Below are 17,489 nucleotides of genomic sequence, written 5' to 3'. Positions count from 1 at the left end.
AGCTAGTGGATCTTTTTTTTTTTTTTTTTGGTTAGTGCATCAACCCAAACTAACCATGGCACCTCCAGGGCAAATTGGATCCAGTGAGATTCTGTTTAGAGAATAAACTTATCCAAAATTCCTGGGATATAAATTAATTCACTGATTTTGAACATTCTCAAGACTTCTTCTTCCTCAGTGCTTCTGCAGCTGTGTCCAGAATTGGCTACCTTTGATGGAGCTCCTCATCAGCTCTGTGCTCTTCTTGACCCTCTCTGGTTGCCTCTGGAAGTCAGAAGCCCAGAAATATCACGACGTGCTTACAGTGCCAAATGGAGGAGAATGGGGCACTTGGGGTAACACAGTGTTCTGTCATGAAGGATATGCTTTTGGCTTCTCACTGAAGGTATCTTTTTTTGTATTGTCCATTTGCTTTGCTGGTTTACCAGTATGGGTCTTACCTTAAAATTCATGGCCAGCCTGTGCAATGAGGGCAGTATCTTAACAAAACTGTTATTGGAGGGGAGGATGGAGGTGGAAGGGATCAAAGCTCAGTGGCGAACCATATGCTTTTCATGTAGAAGGCCTTACAAATTCAAAATAAAACCCTCCTGCCACACTCAAGATGAAGAAACAGAAGCAGAGGAAATGCAAGCAGGAACTTTTTGATTACAAGTATAGAAGCTCCGAGAAGTCTTAACAGCTCCTTGTAGGTCCACATTTGAAAAAGTGACACCACTGTTATACTTTAACGTTTGGAAAAAAATCATGATAAATCCAATTTGGGGAAATAAAAATAATAACTTTTTTGAAAACCCCAGCGGACAATAATATTGTCTGGATCCTCCCTAAAAAGGGATTCAGTAAAGAATGGCAACTCCAAACTAATCTGGTGGCAGAAGCCCACGTCAAGCCTGGTTTATTGCTGCTTCTTTTAACAGCAAATTTCATCGGCCACCAGCCAGCAGATATCCTTCTCCCCTGCCTGCTTCTTAAATGTCTTCATGCCATGCTATAGGATTTTCCCAGGGGCATTCTGGGAGGGAAAATGGTGGCTATGAATTTTGTGTCCACCAGAAGAAGTCCCACTACTACTAAAGAGGGAAGGGAGAAGGGAAAATAAGACAAAAAGTATTACCATAACTGTTACCAGTAAGGCCTCAGGGAACATTTATTACCATTTTGAAGACTCAGCCCCCTGAAAAATCAGTAACGCAGAACCCATATTTTCACAATCTGCTACTGTTTGTGGGTGGGTGGGGGTGTTAAACCAAGGAGCAGTTATGGCTGGGCCCTAGTTTGGCACTTCAATATTACACCTCCTCCAAACAGAGGAAACCTCCTGAATAATATAGAGACATACTGTAGGAACAGGCCTTCAGGGATTCCGTTTTAGATAAGCCAACAGAGTTGTTACATTTCTCATAATGTTGACTCATCTGGTTTTTTTAAAAATAATATTTATTGCTTTTCCAAAAAAATTAAACACTAAAAGAAAAAACAAAAAAAATTCAATACAATACAATGCATTAGACTAACAAAAACACAACAAAAACAATAAAATAAATCAAACAATTTCATTAACCCATCTTTCATTCACTTATTTCCACGACCTCCTCACACCTCCCTTTTCGTATTCCACTTCTGTTAATTATTTCAGCAATTCCTTTCCATCTTCCTCTGTTTTCTATCCTATAATTATCTTAACTCATTCTAACCTTATTTTTCCCTTTATTACTCTATTAATCTATTTGTACTTAATTCCTTATAACATTTCTACTAAAGCCATGTAACTTCATTCCAACATAATGTTGACTCATCTGGGTTGTATTGAACTGTCTGCAGGTTGCCTGAAAGGTGGATTCATTTTTTTGGGGGGGGGGGTTTAAAGATTTTATTCATTTTCAATAACAATCTTCTAATTAATAACAAATTAAATCAAATCAATCCAAATTACAATAATAACAATATCACCAATTATATATTCCAATTATATATATATTTTTTTTGGGGGGGACTTCCCATGTTCCAGATGTCTAGAGATCATCATCATCATTTATATCTCTGTATTTTCGGCTATTTTTCAAATTTGAAACTAATATTGTCCATCCTTATTGTCAATCTCATCACTTGTTGTTTCTGTGGCTCATGTCTTCTGTCGCAAAGGTTTTGTATTGTTAACCCACAGGAGATACTTTTTTATTCATTTTGTTCTCTGTCCAATTATTTTGGTGTTCAGTCCTCTTATCTCTCCTTTGTTCGTCAAGTTCTCATTAAAGGCACTGGGCTTTGTTCCAAAAGTAAAGTTTATAAATGGCAAGTCAACAAGTTCTCTCGGATGTCTCTTAATGACCTGATGTCCGTATATGTCTGTATATAATGCTGTATTGTGGGGCAGACTTCCCAGCTGTGTATTATGTGGAAATTATTTAAATTCCTCCAAGAACAAAAGGACCCTCCCCAGATGTATTCAAGTCTCCAGGGCCAGATGAACTGCATCCAAGAGTATTAAAAGAACTGGCAGATGTGATCTCAGAACCACTGGCAGTCATCTTTGAGAATTCCTGGAGAACAGGCGAAGTCCCGGCAGACTGGAGGAGGGCAAATGTTGTCCCTATTTTCAAAAAGGGGAAAAGAGAGGACCCAAATAATTACCGCCCAGTCAGTCTGACATCAATACCAGGGAAGATTCTGGAGCAGATCATTAAGCAAACAGTCTGTGAGCACCTAGAAAGGAATGCTGTGATCACCAATAGTCAGCATGGATTTCTGAAAAATAAGTCATGTCAGACTAACCTGATCTCATTTTTTGACAGAATTACAAGCCTGGTAGATGAAGGGAACGCAGTGGATGTAGCCTACCTTGATTTCAGCAAGGCATTTGACAAGGTGCCCCATGATATTCTTGTAAAGAAGCTGGTAAAATGCGGTCTTGACTATGCTACCACTCAGTGGATTTGTAACTGGCTGACTGACCGAACCCAAAGGGTGCTCATCAATGGTTCCTCTTCATCCTGGAGAAGAGTGACTAGTGGGGTGCCACAGGGTTCTGTCTTGGGCCCAGTCTTATTCAACATCTTTATCAATGACTTGGATGATGGACTCAAGGGCATCCTGATCAAATTTGCAGAGGACACCAATCTGGGAGGGGTGGCTAACACCCCAGAGGACAGGATCACACTTCAAAATGACCTTGACAGATTAGAGAACTGGGCCAAAACAAACAAGATGAATTTTAACAGGGAGAAATGTAAAGTATTGCACTTGGGCAAAAAAAATGAGAGGCACAAATACAAGATGGGGGACACCTGGCTTGAGAGCAGTACATGTGAAAAGGATCTAGGAGTCTTGGTTGACCACAAACTTGACATGAGCCAACAGTGTGACGCGGCAGCTAAAAAAGCCAATGCAATTCTGGGCTGCATCAATAGGAGTATAGCATCTAGATCAAGGGAAGTAATAGTGCCACTGTATTCTGCTCTGGTCAGACCTCACCTGGAGTACTGTGTCCAGTTCTAGGCACCACAGTTCAAGAAGGACACTGACAAACTGGAACGTGTCCAGAGGAGGGCAACCAAAATGGTCAAAGGCCTGGAAACGATGCCTTATGAGGAACGGCTAAGAGAGCTGGGCATGTTTAGCCTGGAGAAGAGGAGGTTAAGGGGTGATATGATAGCCATGTTCAAATATATAAAAGGATGTCACATAGAGGAGGGAGAAAGGTTGTTTTCTGCTGCTCCAGAGAAGTGGACACGGAGCAATGGATCCAAACTACAAGAAAGAAGATTCCACCTAAACATTAGGAAGAACTTCCTGACAGTAAGAGCTGTTCGACAGTGGAATTTGCTGCCAAGGAGTGTGGTGGAGTCTCCTTCTTTGGAGGTCTTTAAGCAGAGGCTTGACAACCATATGTCAGGAGTGCTCTGATGGTGTTTCTTGCTTGGCAGGGGATTGGACTCGATGGCCCTTATGGTCTCTTCCAACTCTATGATTCTATGATTCTATGCTCCTCCAGGCCCTGAAAGAGCTGGCAGGGATCCTGCGCTCTCCATCCTTCTGTCCACAATTTCTGTCCACAATCATATATAGAAATAATCCATTCAAACAGATGTATTTTAGAACGAAGCACACCTCAAGTCCAAAGAAGCTCTTTTCCATAAGGGTTCCTTTTTTTGTAACTGCACCATAATAATTGCCATTTTGCTTCCGTCTTCTGCCCGGGCTGCCATATCTGATCTTATTTTGCCAGCCCTGATTCTATTTAGAGTCCGTTGAGGGCAGTACATCGTACATTCAATTAAAATTTACACCTCTTGTGTTTCATTTAAGTAATTAAATTCTTTATGGATGAGCTTCGCCAAATCATGATGTAATATAACAAGTACGGAAAGATAGCGGTTGCTCACCTCCTTAATCCACGTTTCAAGATGAGAGTCTGTTTGAAGTCTAAAATTCAACATCCAACAACTGTATAATTTGGCAGTTTTTTCCTTTTATCTCCTCCATCTGGAACATGCCTGTTTTTAAAATCCAAATCTTATTATTTTATAAAACAGGTGTCTCCTGCATGTAGGAGTGGCTCTAGAGAGCACCATCTGTGCCGTGCTCTTGGACCCAGCGTCCCTGCCGCTTGCAGCTTGATGATCTGTGGGTCTGTGAGACAGTCCTCCCCCACCCTGGGGAGTTTGCCAGGGCTAATTACCCCCATATCAACCCTGAATTACTGGCATTGCTGGGGTCCGTTCATGTGGGAAGCAGCCATTTCCCACAGCAGCAAGCCGGAAGTCAGAAAGGCAGATTCCTAACCCCACCCCATTCTGCCCGTCCTGTTTGTTCATCTCTGTCCCACTGATGGAAAAGTTATTAACATTTGTGGTGAATGTAAATCCTCATCTATGTCCAATAAAGGTAAAGGTGAAGGGACCCCTGACCATTAAGTCCAGTTGTGGACGACTCTGGGGTTGTGGCACTCATCTCGCTTTATTGGCCCAGGGAGCTGGCGTACAGCTTCTGGCTCATGTGACCAGCACCTGAGGGCAATTGAGTGCACATGAGTTGAGCTAGTACTGCTCATTGTGGAGCTAGCTATGCCATTGCAAGCCCTTGCACATAGGAAATTCCCACTGAAAATGTGATACTTTACTCATGCATAAATCTTGGCAGTATTGCAGACATGGACTGCAGCACCAGCTTTAATCGCAGCCTCTTTTTCTGTTCTCCACCAGGTAGATCCATAGTCTCCTTTAAAGTTCTGGAAAGATGACACATCTCTGAATGGTATCCGTCTCCACTGCACTGATGGCAAAGCAATAGAGTCTACCAGTGGATTGTGAGTGGCATTTTTGCTTTCTCTTCCTTTATAACTTTGTTGCTTGGGAGTTTGGGGTAGGAGAAGGAGGGGTAGTTTCACTGGCGTACGGAGGGGGGATGGGGGAGCTCACCGGCCCGGGCAGCATTTGGGGAAAGGGTGCCACCCCCCGGTATGCGCGCTGCACCCTGTGGGCAACATGCTACGCCCCTGGGACGTGCGCCAGCCATGCCCCCACCTGTTCTCCACTCCAGGGGCTGCAGCATGTTGCTCTGCCACTGGGTAGTTTGAATTATTTCATGCTAGATTAAAGGCAATGGTAATTTGGACACACTCCAAAACTGTCACAGAATTTAACTGGAAAATATACATGCCTACACAAAGGTAAGTCCCACTGTGTTTAGTGGAACTTACTGCTAGGGGTAGTATGCCCAACTCCATGTTTGTGCTCTTGTCTCAGTGACATCTATGCTGGCTTGGTCATGTAGACAGAATGGAAGATGGCAGGTTTCCCAAGGATGTGCTCTTTGCAGAGCTGGCTTCAGGCACCAGACTTGTTGGCAGACCAACTCTGTGTTACATGGATGTCTGCAAATGTGGCCTGAAGGCTGGCAACATCAACCCCACCATATGGGAATCCCTTGCAGATGACCATGCTGCCTGAAGGCAGACAGTCAGTTTGTGCATCCATAGCAGTGACCAGAAAGGGAATGACCACTGGGAGGAGCGCAGAAAGAAGAAACACCATGGAGCATCTGCATCGCCACAACCGGATGCTTTCATCTGCCCCAGCTGCAGTAAGACGTATCTTGCCCTTATTGGTCTCTACAGCCACAGCAGGCCCTGTAACCTTCCAACAGGCAGCAGTGGAGGAGAAATTCAGTTTGGCTCACATGTGAAAGCGAAGCTACTTTATTCATCCTTTCTGAAACAATTCGCAAACCAAAACACAGCTATCCTGTGAAATTCACGCTTCTTCAGATTTTGCAGTACAGTTCTCCAGGCAAGTAATGTGTACTGAAATGCACATACTAGGGTAGAGTGTGTGTAAGGTAAAATGTAAAGGTAAAGAACCCCTGGACGTTTAAGTCCAGTCAAAGGCGACTATGGGGTGAGGTGCTCATCTCACTTTCAGGCTGAGGAAGCCGGCGTTTGTCCACAGATAGTTTTCCGGGTCATGTGGCCAGCATGACTAAACCACTTCTGGCGCAATGGACACCAGAGCATACGGACACTCCGTTTATTTTCCTGTCACAGCGGGACCTATTTATCTACTTATATACAGAGCAACGGGAGCTCACCTTGTTGCACGGATTCAAACTGCCGACCTTCCAACTAGCAAGCCCAAGAGACTCAGTGGTATAGCCCACTGTTTTATTACAACCCAGTCATATATACATAGTTTCTTAGTTAAATAAGAAGAATTGCACTGAAATCCTCACAGATCTTTCATGACGCCTTTAAAAAAATACCGTAATTTTCATTCTATAAGACACACCAGACCACAAGACGCACCTAGTTTTGGGAGGAGGAAAACAAGAAAAAAAATATTCTGAATCTCAGAAGCCAGAATAGCAAGAGGGATCGCTGTGCAGTGAAAGCATCAATCCCTCTTGCTCTTCTGGCTTCTGGGATAGCTGCGCAGTCTGCATTCGCTCCATAAGACGCACACACATTTCCCCTTACTTTTTAGGAGGGAAAAAGTGAGTCTTATAGAGCAAAAAATACGGTAATTAAAAACTGACATGAGAACTTAAAGACTGGAAAAATTATGAAATGGAGAGAAACCAGAACTGATAGGTTCACTTATCTCTACTTATTCCCAGGTAAATAAGTTCAGACTGAGGCTTCACAGTGCTAGTTCTGTGTTGGTCTATGTTTCTGACACAATGCAGCAAACCCCCAAACATTGTTAAAATAAAGAAGCAGACAGAGAAAGAGAAAGAGACTCAGTATAAAACGCCAATTACAAAGGAGGCAGAATTCCATCCAGAAGAATGGTAAATGCCAGTGCAAATGGAGACTAAATACTTGCAATATGGAACCAATATGGGTAGTTTTGTGTTTATATCTAATCCCAGAAGTAACTCCTCACCCCCAGAAGGCCACAGGAAGAGAATATTGTGCATGCATGCAGGGGAATGTTATAATAACTGAGTAGGCTATGAATTTTGCTCTAATTTGGAATCATTTCTTCAGAAAACAGATCTGTAAGTTTATGTTTCTGACAAAGGGCAGTGTATGAACTTTAATTTGGACATTGCCGTCGTTTCTTTTCTTTTTACAGGCTTGGATCATGGAGTGAGATTGAGAAATGCAAAAGAGGCAACCTGGTGTCCTTTTCTATGAGTGTGGAACCACCACAAGGGATATTTGATGATACGGCAGCCAATAACATTCATTTCATGTGTGATGATGGGTCTACACTGAAGGGCAAGTCTCCATCCTGGGGGAATTTTGGCCCCTGGAGCAGCAACTGCACTACGGGCTTCATATGTGGCATCCAAACAAAGGTGGAAGATAACCAAAACAGTTCTGATATGACAGGACTTAATGATGTGCGGATGTTCTGTTGTGACTGATCTGCCACCCTGCTGCACAGCCCTCGTCCGCTGGCAGCAGAGGATGACAGTGTGCAGTGGTGGTGCTTACCTGACCTCCTGAAAGCTGAATTGCTGCTGCTTGCTGGAAGGGAGAGGGGCAAGTCATTGGGGAGCTTGGTGTGGTGCAAACACACTGGCAGAGCCAATCCAGTACTCCTGCTGGTGTGTTTGCACTGTGCCGACTGCTTCTCTTTCTGTCCTTCCTTGTAAGCAGCAGTGACTCATCTGTTGGAAGGGTCACTGATTCCCCTCCCCCTGAATCAGATAAGGCGATTGTATTTAGATAGAATATAGCATGATTTTGGAAATCTCTGGGGTCTCTTTCAATTTTCAACTGCTACAAGCATATGTGGACTGCTTTTTTTAAACAACAACAACAACAACAACAACAACAACAACAACAACAACATAAACTTACTTATAATGAAGTAGACATGCACCAGATCATTAAAAAAGCTAAGTGATTCTCTTGTTTCAATTAAGTCTTAAAATATTACACACGCTAACCCTCATGTTACATTTGGGGAAAATGTTTGGTTAATTCTCTGTGTCATTTGATACTTTGTTACAGTTCACTTTTTTGTTGTTATATTAAAACTCAGTGAAAATATTATAAAAAAGACATTCACCAGACAAATTTATTGACAGATGGAATGAAGTTCATTTATGAATCATTGGAATACCAAATTTTGTGACAACAGAATATAGGTTATTTCCTCTTACAAAATTCCTTTTGATTATTTCTCTCATGCAGAAAAACACACGAGAGACATCTTTCTATAATACATTTGTTGACCGCCTGTTCTGTTCTTTCACTGTTAAAAAAGAAATAAAATAAGCTGAAGCATATGTTTATCTCTTACACATGCTATGGAGTAAATGTAGGTCTGTGGACTGTAACAAGTGTTTCTTGTAAAAATAAAATCTGTCTTGGGACTTGTCCTCATTTGAGCTGTAACTCACTAGGAATCCACGTTTTATCGCTTTGAATTTGCCCTCATTAGTCCACACAGTCAGGTATTTGGAGTTGAGGACCCAGTCAGTGAATGTGTGTCTGTGTTGTCAACCATTTCCATTGTTTTTTGGTCCCTCTGAGTTTTCGTGTTCCTGCCTCCACAGGTTAAAAAGGCAGCACTGCTCTTTTTGCTCTCATATCTTCCTACCTCCACTTGAGAGGGCAGGCGCTATCGGGATCCACATCAGCTGCGTGGCTCCTGTTGACAAGGGGGAAGAGAGATCGCACGCTGTTTTGGGGGTGTGGGTATGTTATGTACTAAGCTTGGATCCTAGAACAATAGGCAGGTAGGATCGTAGAATGCAACAACTGATTGGCCTGCAGGAGAAGACCAATCAGGCTCCAGGAGGAAGTTAATCAACCTATTAGGCTGGTAGGATCGTAGAATGCAACAACTGATTGGCCTGCAGGAGAAGACCCATCAGGCTCCAGGAGGGAAGCAGAATCAGCCAATCAGACGGGACTCATTGTGTAAATAATGTATATAAAGGCCCGAGGGGTTTTTTTTTTGGTGGGGGGGATTCAATCACTGTTTTACAAGCAGCAATAAAGAGCACGAAATCACTGCAGGACTATTTCAGGGTAGGAGAAGTTTCGCACAGGACAGCTCCGCAGCCCAACTGGTTTGTTTGTGGGGGGGAGAGAGCTGCTGGGGGGGAGGGAGGGAGAGAGATAAAGGGCTGGCTTGGGGGGGGAGACAGCTAGGCAGGGCCCACCCTGCACCCACCCCTGCCACCCACCCTGCATCCATCCCTGCCCCCCTCGGGGGAAGCAGCCAATACCCAGTGGCGTAGCGTGGGGGGTGCCAGGGGTGCCGGCCGCACCGGGCGCAACATTGGGGGGGGCGCGTTTGGCCGGCCCTCCTGGAGGAAGCAGGAACCCCACTGTCCTCGGACCTCCTCCGAAGGCTGGCGGTGGGGCGGAGAGACCTCCTCCCCGCGCCAGCCTTCGGAAGGCTGCTCCGAAGCCTGGCGGTCGGGCGGAGAGACCTTCTCCCCGCACCAGCCTTCGGAAGGCTCCTCCGAAGCCTGGCGGTGGGGCGGAGAGACCTTCTCCCCGCACCAGCCTTCGGAAGGCTGCTCCGAAGCCTGGCGGTGGGGCGGAGAGACCTTCTCCCCGCGCCAGCCTTCGGATGGCTGTCCTGAAGACTTGTGGTGGGAGCAGTGGCGTAGCGTGGGGGGTGCAGGAGGGCCTGCTGCACCTGGCACAACATCTGGAGGGGGTGCGGAAGAGACTCGAGTGCTAAAATCCACGGGTTAGGGGGCGCAAATTACTTGCCTTGCCCCGGGTTAGGGGGCGCAAATTACTTGCCTTGCCCCGGGTGCTGAGAACCCACGCTACGCCACTGCCATCACCTGCCTGCCCACCTTGCACCCATCCCTGGGTGGTAGATCACCCCCAGCGTTTGATAATGGATCATAGAGCAGCAAGTTGCCGAATCCTGTTCTAAAGCACAGTGCACAGTACTGGTCTTTGGCATTGACATGATGTCCTCACCTTCTGACAGCCTTCCCCACTCTCACAGGCAAATGGGTTCTGGTTGTGGAGGCATTTCCTAAAGGCACTGGTAATGGGGGTGGGGGCAGGACATAGAAGATTTCATAGCCTTCCCAATGCTCTGCTTTGTGATGGCTCAGAGGAGGTGTTGCTCAGGACAGAAAGTTCCTACACTTCATTGTCCCGCCCCCTTTAAATCCCCTGCTCACATTCATATTTCCTCACTCGGCTTAAGGACGCTTTCATTCTGCCTGGCAGCTGAGAGACAGTAAGTAGAACTACCTTGCTCTGCTCTGAGAAGTTTGGTAAGGGAAGACAAGGGTTGCAACATGGTCAGAATTACAGAGGCCTGATTGGTAGCCAGTAACCACTGGGGATCCAGTCAAGCATTCTTGTTAGTGGTATTAGACCCTACTTTTTGTGAAAAGTGTACCCCGCTTTTCACAAAAGATTTCAGGGTATTTAACAATGCATTCCTTTGGAAGTGTTGAAATCTATGGCAGCATCCCCCGACCTTGTGATCTCTAGATGTTCTGGACTACAATTCCCATCAGCTGGAACCAGCACCATGTTTGCTGGCTGGGGATGATGGGAGTTGCAGTCCAGCGCATATTGAATTTACCAGGGTGGGGAAGGTTGGCCTAAGGGGCGCTGCAAGCCTATGCCCTTTCCATGTAAAAATTTGTAGATCAGTGTTGCAGGAGGCCCAAGGTATATCCTCCAGCATCTCCTAGTAGGGCTGGGAAGTCCCCTGTCTGAAACTTTGGAGAGTAGCTCTAGTGTAGACAGAACTAAGCTAGATAACCAATGGCCTGACTTGGAATAAGGCAATTTCTTGTGTTCCTAGAGCGAAGCCCCTGCTAAAGTGGGTATCTCTGATGTGGAGGCACTTAGCCCAAGCTGAATACTTTTTTTTTTTTTTAGGCAAAAAAATGGCTATTATAAAGAGCTCTGCAGAAGAAATACATCTACTCCCTCTGTGTTGTCTATCCCTCTCCCACCAACACCAGACTTTAATAAGACCAGCAGAATACTGCTGCCTGCAGAAGCTCAGTGGTTTTCCTCACTGTGCCCTGCAAAGCTGTGGGAAAGAGGGCCGGTTCATCTCTTAGGAACAGTTTCCAACTGTTTTTCAAACTGGTGCTCTGGTGTGGAATTAATAATGCTGTGAGTTTGCTACCATAAGTTCCAAGATGCTTAAGGATGGGTTGGCTACGGGGTAGCTCTTCCCTGTAGAGTTGGTGGGAAGGTGATTGGCTCTGCTAAGAGCCTAAGGCATTAGTCAGAGACAGAAGTAAGGAAAACTCACCCATCTTCAGTTAGGCACAAGTCTTAGGCTTATGCACGCATTACACTGGGCAGAGGTGTATCCTTTCTCTACACTTATACTAGTACTTATGTCAAAGAGTGTACACTGATTGATTTGTGCACCTCAGCTACAGTGCACACAGGTACACAGAATTACACTTACAGGAATGCACTGAGGGGACACCCCTTGAGGTGAAAAACAAGAGCAGGCTGGAGCAAGAAAGACAAATGTAGCGGAAGTACTTTCCTCCTTTTATTTATTTATTTATGCTTTCTCCTTGCTAGTATGAGTATCTGCCAAATAAATTGTGATGATGGCAGGTAGCTGAGTGGAGTCTCCTGTCAATTCTATTTAAATGTTACACCTGTCTTCACCCTAAATCATTTTACTTTATTGAGCTATTTGGGGCTGATAGGAAGGATGTGTTTATTTCAAGTTAAATGACAATTTGTATTTCCATCCCTAGGTGTGACAATTTCTCCCTTCTATCTTACACCTGAGACTGGTGTGTGTGTGTGTGTGTGTGTGTGTGTGTGAGTGAGAGAGAGAGAGAGAGAAATCCCTTAAGAAAAAGAGAAACAGAAATTGGAGGGGGAGTTTTAATAGGAAGGCCAAATTGCCAAGACATAGGAAATACAACAACTTGGTTGTTGAACGCCTTGCGACCCGAACGTTTTGGCTCCTGAACGCTGCAAACCTGGAAGTGAGTGTTCTGGTTTGCAAATGTTCTTTGGAACCCAAACATCCGACGGGGTTTCCGTGGCTTCCTATTGAGTGCAAGAAGCTCCTACAGCCAATCAGAAGCCGTGTCTTGGTTTTTAACTTTTTTGGAAGTTGAACGGGCTTCTGGAAAGGATTCTGTTCAAGAACCAAGGTACGGCTGTACATTTTGGCAAGGGTGAAGGGTGGGTAAGAAATTCATGTTTTAGTTAGTTAGAAATTAAAAGGTGTAGTCAGAAAAGCCATCAACTGATTTTACTACATCAACCAAAAGTAACCACACTTCCCTACAGAGGAAAATGCAAATTTGGGACCAGAGGAAAGAGCCACTATTCCTAAGGAATAAATTCTCAAGGCTGTTATTCATCCAATTAATTTTTGCAGCTAGGTCTGGTGCAGATCACTTTCCATGGAGCTCCCTGTCAGCGCTGTGGTCTTCCTCTTCTTCTCCTACCATCTCTGTGATGCAGAAGACCGAAAACATAATGCAGTCCTCACTGTGTCCAATGGAGGGAAGGATGGTATATGGGGAAAACCTGAATTCTGTCCCACGGGATATGCAAACGGATTCCAAATGAAGGTAAATGCCTATCTATAGTCTGAATTTGGACACCCTGGTGCTAAGGCGTGGTCACAATATTATACAGATGTATGAAAAGCACAAACAAAGAAACACCTTTATTTAGAAAGAAGGGCAGGGAAAGCAGCAGACAGAATGAAAAATGCAGCCTCTATCACAGAACCCATGCAGGGTCCCAGAAACACCAAGATGCCAAGTCTGTAGCATCTAATATACAGTTCAATTTACTAATTACTGAATCCCAGGCATGTCAACAGGATTTTCTGTCCCCAACACACAGTATATGGCCTGGGTCCTCATGTTAGGTTTCTGTGTGTTGCCACTGTGCAGTGCTTGGAGTCACAAGACTCTGTTTTGCATTCCAGAGATTCCAGGCTGTTGGTGATGGCTTTTTGCAGTTTAATAGCGCTGCAGAGAGCTTGCTGGGGTGACCATGCATTAAAAAGGGACTAAAAAATAACTTAAACAAGGTTTTAATAACAAAAACAAAAACTCCTTTTACACTAAATACATCAACAAACAAACATGACCCAACCACCAACCCATCCCCCAGGGTAATGGGAGAGCTGGGTGCTGCTCCTTATATACTATGCCCAAATGCTGACACAGCTTAATTAACACAACCTAGCAGCACCTGCTTTGTTACACAGCTGCAGGACTGGGTCTCGTTATCTTCCCTGGCCCTTAAAGACATATACAACTTGTGAAGCAATAATGAACCTTCACATTTGAAAGTGACCATTCAACATTTGGAAGTCTCACGGAAGATGGGAGACGGATGTGATGTTACTGGTTTCCTGTTCCTTTGTTTTCCAGTTGGTCTCTGCTTTCACAGAGAGAGGATGTATGCTTTTCTGTCTGCGTAACTAGAAATCAAACTCTTTGCAATGTAGCTCAAATTTCTCTCCCTTCCCTGCTGCTGAATACTCTGCGTAATGAGGGAACATGCCTGGAGCCTTATCAGAGGCTCAGGTCGTTAATCATCGTCGGAGGCGATTCCGAAGGACTCGACTGGAGGATGAGCTTTTCCAGCTCGGTCGTAGCAGAGGCTCCGACACCTCTGAGGACAGCTTTTCATTAAATTTGCATATGCTTTGTGTAGTATGCAAATATTGTACTCTTTTGAGGGTGGAGTAGAGTGCCCCAAAATAAAACAGTGACCACAAATATAATAAAAAGTCTCACAGACAGAATACAAACAGGTAAAGCTTTTTCCCATCATTGTATTTCCATACTAGAGAAGGAATAACCTGCTGAATTTCTGTCTCTGACACAGCTGGGAAAGGCACAAAAACCCTACTTTCCCTCAAGGCCAACCCTAAACCAAAGCAAGGGCTGCAATATTGTACCCATGTATTTGGGAGTAAGCCCCATTAAACAAAGAAAGACTTCTGAATAGACATATTAAGTTAATTATACAGTGAATTCTTCAGACATGCCTAAGCCTCCTTGCAAAGTACAGTTGCTGTGTCTGTGGAGGGGATGATTTCACACCCGCTTGCAATTATCCTGCAGCAGGAACTGCAGAAAATAACTTCCAGGTAGTACCCGATTTCAGATGAGCCAACCACAAGAAAGACGCATCCTGGTCATTGGGAAGAAAGGAAGGGCAAACTGTGGAGATTCCAAGAACCAGAAAAAGAGGCAGAAGCAGGAGAGGAAAAGAACAGCTCTAGACCTCCAGAGAATCTTCTCACCTGGCACCCAAACAGCTCATGCAACAATGACAACTTTGAGTTGTTAAAGGAGGGGAGTGGGTAGGTAGAAGGGACCACATTTCAGTGGCAGAATATTTTCATATGGAAGGTCTCCGGTTAAAACCTAATGATTTCCATATTACAAGTCTGGGAAAGGGTTTGCTTTGGGATCCTGTTGAGCTATTCCTGGTCAGAGTAGACAGAAATGGTCTAGAAGACCAAATGGTCTGACATACTATAACTAGGGGACGGATTTTCTCCTTTCTCTTAAATAATAAAGAGACGTAAGAACAGGCCTGTGTGGGTTTCATTCTGAGAGCTGTTACATTTCTCATAATGTTTGCTCATCTGGATTGCACAGAACTGGATGCAGGTTTTCTATGTCAGCAATTAGCAGGGACAGATTTAGGGGAGCGTGGCTGGTTTGGTCGCCCTGGGTGCAGAGTTCTGGGGGTGCCTCAGAGTGTGCCACAACTATTATTTAGAATGGAAGTCAGGAAGTGGAGGGGTGCCAAATTTTGGCATTGTACAGGGCGCTACTGAAATTTGGGACCCCAAGGTCTGCCACTGCTGTATAGAAAGGCTGATTCCCCACCCCACATTTGTTCATCTCCATCCTTCGGATGGAAATGTTTTTGTTCTTTGAGGTGAACGTAAATCCTCATCTATGTCCAGTACCTGCGGGCAATTGTGTGCACATGACTTGAGCTAGTACTGCTCATTGCTGATCTAGCTAGGTCATTGCAAGCCCTTGCACATAGAAATTTGCACTGAAAACAAGTTGTTTTGCTCACAAATAAATGTTGCCAGTAATGCAGATGCAGATTGCAGCACCAGTCTCTCTCCCCCCCCCCCCCCCCGTTCTCCACCAGTTTCGCAGAGATGTAAACGAAGCCTTTAGAAAAGATTTCACTCTGAAGGGCATCCGTCTCCACTGCACTGATGGAAAAACAGTAGAGTCTAAAAGTGGAAAGTGAGTAGCTTTTTGAATTTCTCTTCCTTTATTAACTTGTTGCTTGGAAGTTTGGGGTAGGAGCGGGAGGGGTAGATTGAAATATTTCATGCTAGATTAAAGGCAAATGGTAATCTGGACACACTCTGAGTTTAACAGCCCCAAAATATACCTGCTTGCACATAGTCCTGTGGAACTTACTTCTAGGGATGGAGGCAAAATTCAAATTGGTTCACATTTGAAGGCAAATCTGTTCTATACATCCTTTCTGAAATAAAGCTTTTTGCTCTAATTTGGAATTATATCTCTGGAGAGACTTTAAAAATAAAAATTCATTGACAAAGTTGTGGTATATAAATTTCTATTTGGACATTGCCATCCTTGTCCTTTTCTTTACAGGCTCGGGGAATGGGTTGCGGTTCAGAAATGCCCCCAAGGCAACATGGTGTCCTTTTCTTTGACTATTGAATTACCACAACCGCTAATTCCTCATGCAGTCAGTAACCTTGAGGTCCTCTGCAGTGGTGGGGCTAAATTGAAGAAAGATATCTTTCAACGGATGGAAGAGGGCAAAATGAGCAAGCGCTGCCCTAGTGGCTTCATATGTGGCATCCAAACAAGGGTGGCGAATGAGAATCAAATGCTTGGTAAAGTAGAACTTCGTGACGTGAAGATGTTCTGTTGTGACTGATCCACCACCCTGCTGCACAGCCCTCTTCCACTGGCAACAGAGGATGACAGGGTGGAGTGGTGGTGCTTACCTGGCCTCCTGACAGCTGAATTGCTGCTGCTTGCTGGAAGGGAGAGAGGCAAGTCATTGGGGAGCTTGGTGTGGTGCAAACACACTGGCAGAGCCAATCCAGTACTCCTGCTGGTGTGTTTGCAGTGTGCCGACTGCTTCTCTTTCTGTCCTTCCTTGTAAGCAGCAGTGACTCATCTGTTGGAGGGGTCACCGATTCCCCAACCCCTGAATGAGATAAAGGGATTGTATTTAGACAGAATATAGCATGATGATGGAAATTTCTGGGGTCTCTTTCAACTTTCAAGTATATTTAGGCTGCTTAAAAAAATAAAATCAAGCTTGCTTATAATGTAGTAGTCATGCACCAGATCATAAAAACCAGCTAAGTGATTCTCTAGTTTCAATTAAGTCTTAATATATTACACACGCTAACCCTCATGTTATGTTTGGGGGAAATGTTTGGTTCATTCTCTGTATCATTTGAGATACATTTCGTTATAGTTCACCCTTTTGTTGTTACAGTAAAACTCATTGAAAATATTAATAAAAAAGACATTCACCAGACAAATATATTGAACGCCGGAATGACGTTCATTTATGAATCACCGGAATACTAAATTTTCTGACAGCATAGACTATATATGTTATTTTCTGTTACTGAATTCCTTTTGATTATTTCTCTCATACGCAAGTACAGGAGAGACATCTTTCTATAATATCATTGATTGCCTGTTCTGTTCTTTCACCAATAAAAATGAAATGAAATGAAGAGTAAGTGTGTCCCTTCTTATCAGCTGTGAGAGGAGCAGGAAGAGGAGATGCAGGCAGCATGTGTGTCAGAGTGTGTGCGAGCAAACTAGGTGTGACAAGGTGAAACATTCACCTCTTGTGGTCGTGGCAGACAGAAGTGGGTTAGGAGCAATGGCGTAGCGTGGGGGCGCAGGGGGGCCCGGCCACACCGGGCGCAACATGGGGGGGCGCTCGCACTCGCAGCCCTACCTGGCTCCACGGGTTAGGGGGCGCAAATTACTTGCCTTGCCCCGGGTGCTGACAACCCACGCTACGCCACTGGTTAGGAGGAGCTGCT

The 17,489-nt window shown here is 44.6% G+C and overlaps 1 protein-coding gene across 1 annotated transcript; it reads left to right on the top strand.

The window, feature by feature from the left end:
* The first annotated feature begins 12,811 nt into the window (after positions 1–12,811).
* LOC308475366 (vitelline membrane outer layer protein 1-like) lies at positions 12,812–17,142 on the top strand. The gene is made up of 3 exons (XM_081002483.1): positions 12,812–13,011; positions 15,581–15,681; positions 16,060–17,142. The coding sequence occupies exons 1-3, from the start codon at positions 12,841–12,843 to the stop codon at positions 16,349–16,351; spliced, it is 564 nt and encodes a 187-aa protein (XP_080858609.1). The 5' UTR covers positions 12,812–12,840; the 3' UTR covers positions 16,352–17,142.
* The last annotated feature ends 347 nt before the right edge of the window (positions 17,143–17,489 follow it).

The sequence above is a fragment of the Podarcis pityusensis genome (genome assembly GCF_964106645.2).
Source record: "Podarcis pityusensis genome assembly, chromosome: 4".
NCBI lineage: Eukaryota > Metazoa > Chordata > Lepidosauria > Squamata > Lacertidae > Podarcis > Podarcis pityusensis.
This window is presented reverse-complemented; position numbering and strand designations above follow the sequence as displayed.

Coding starts and splice junctions, on each gene's coding strand:
- LOC308475366 (XM_081002483.1), top strand. CDS start 12,841: ATGGAGCTCCCTGTCAGCGCTGTGGTCTTCCTCTTCTTCTCCTACCAT. Junction 13,012..15,580: donor CAAACGGATTCCAAATGAAG/GTAAATGCCTAT, acceptor GTTCTCCACCAG/TTTCGCAGAGATGTAAACGA. Junction 15,682..16,059: donor GTAGAGTCTAAAAGTGGAAA/GTGAGTAGCTTT, acceptor TTTTCTTTACAG/GCTCGGGGAATGGGTTGCGG.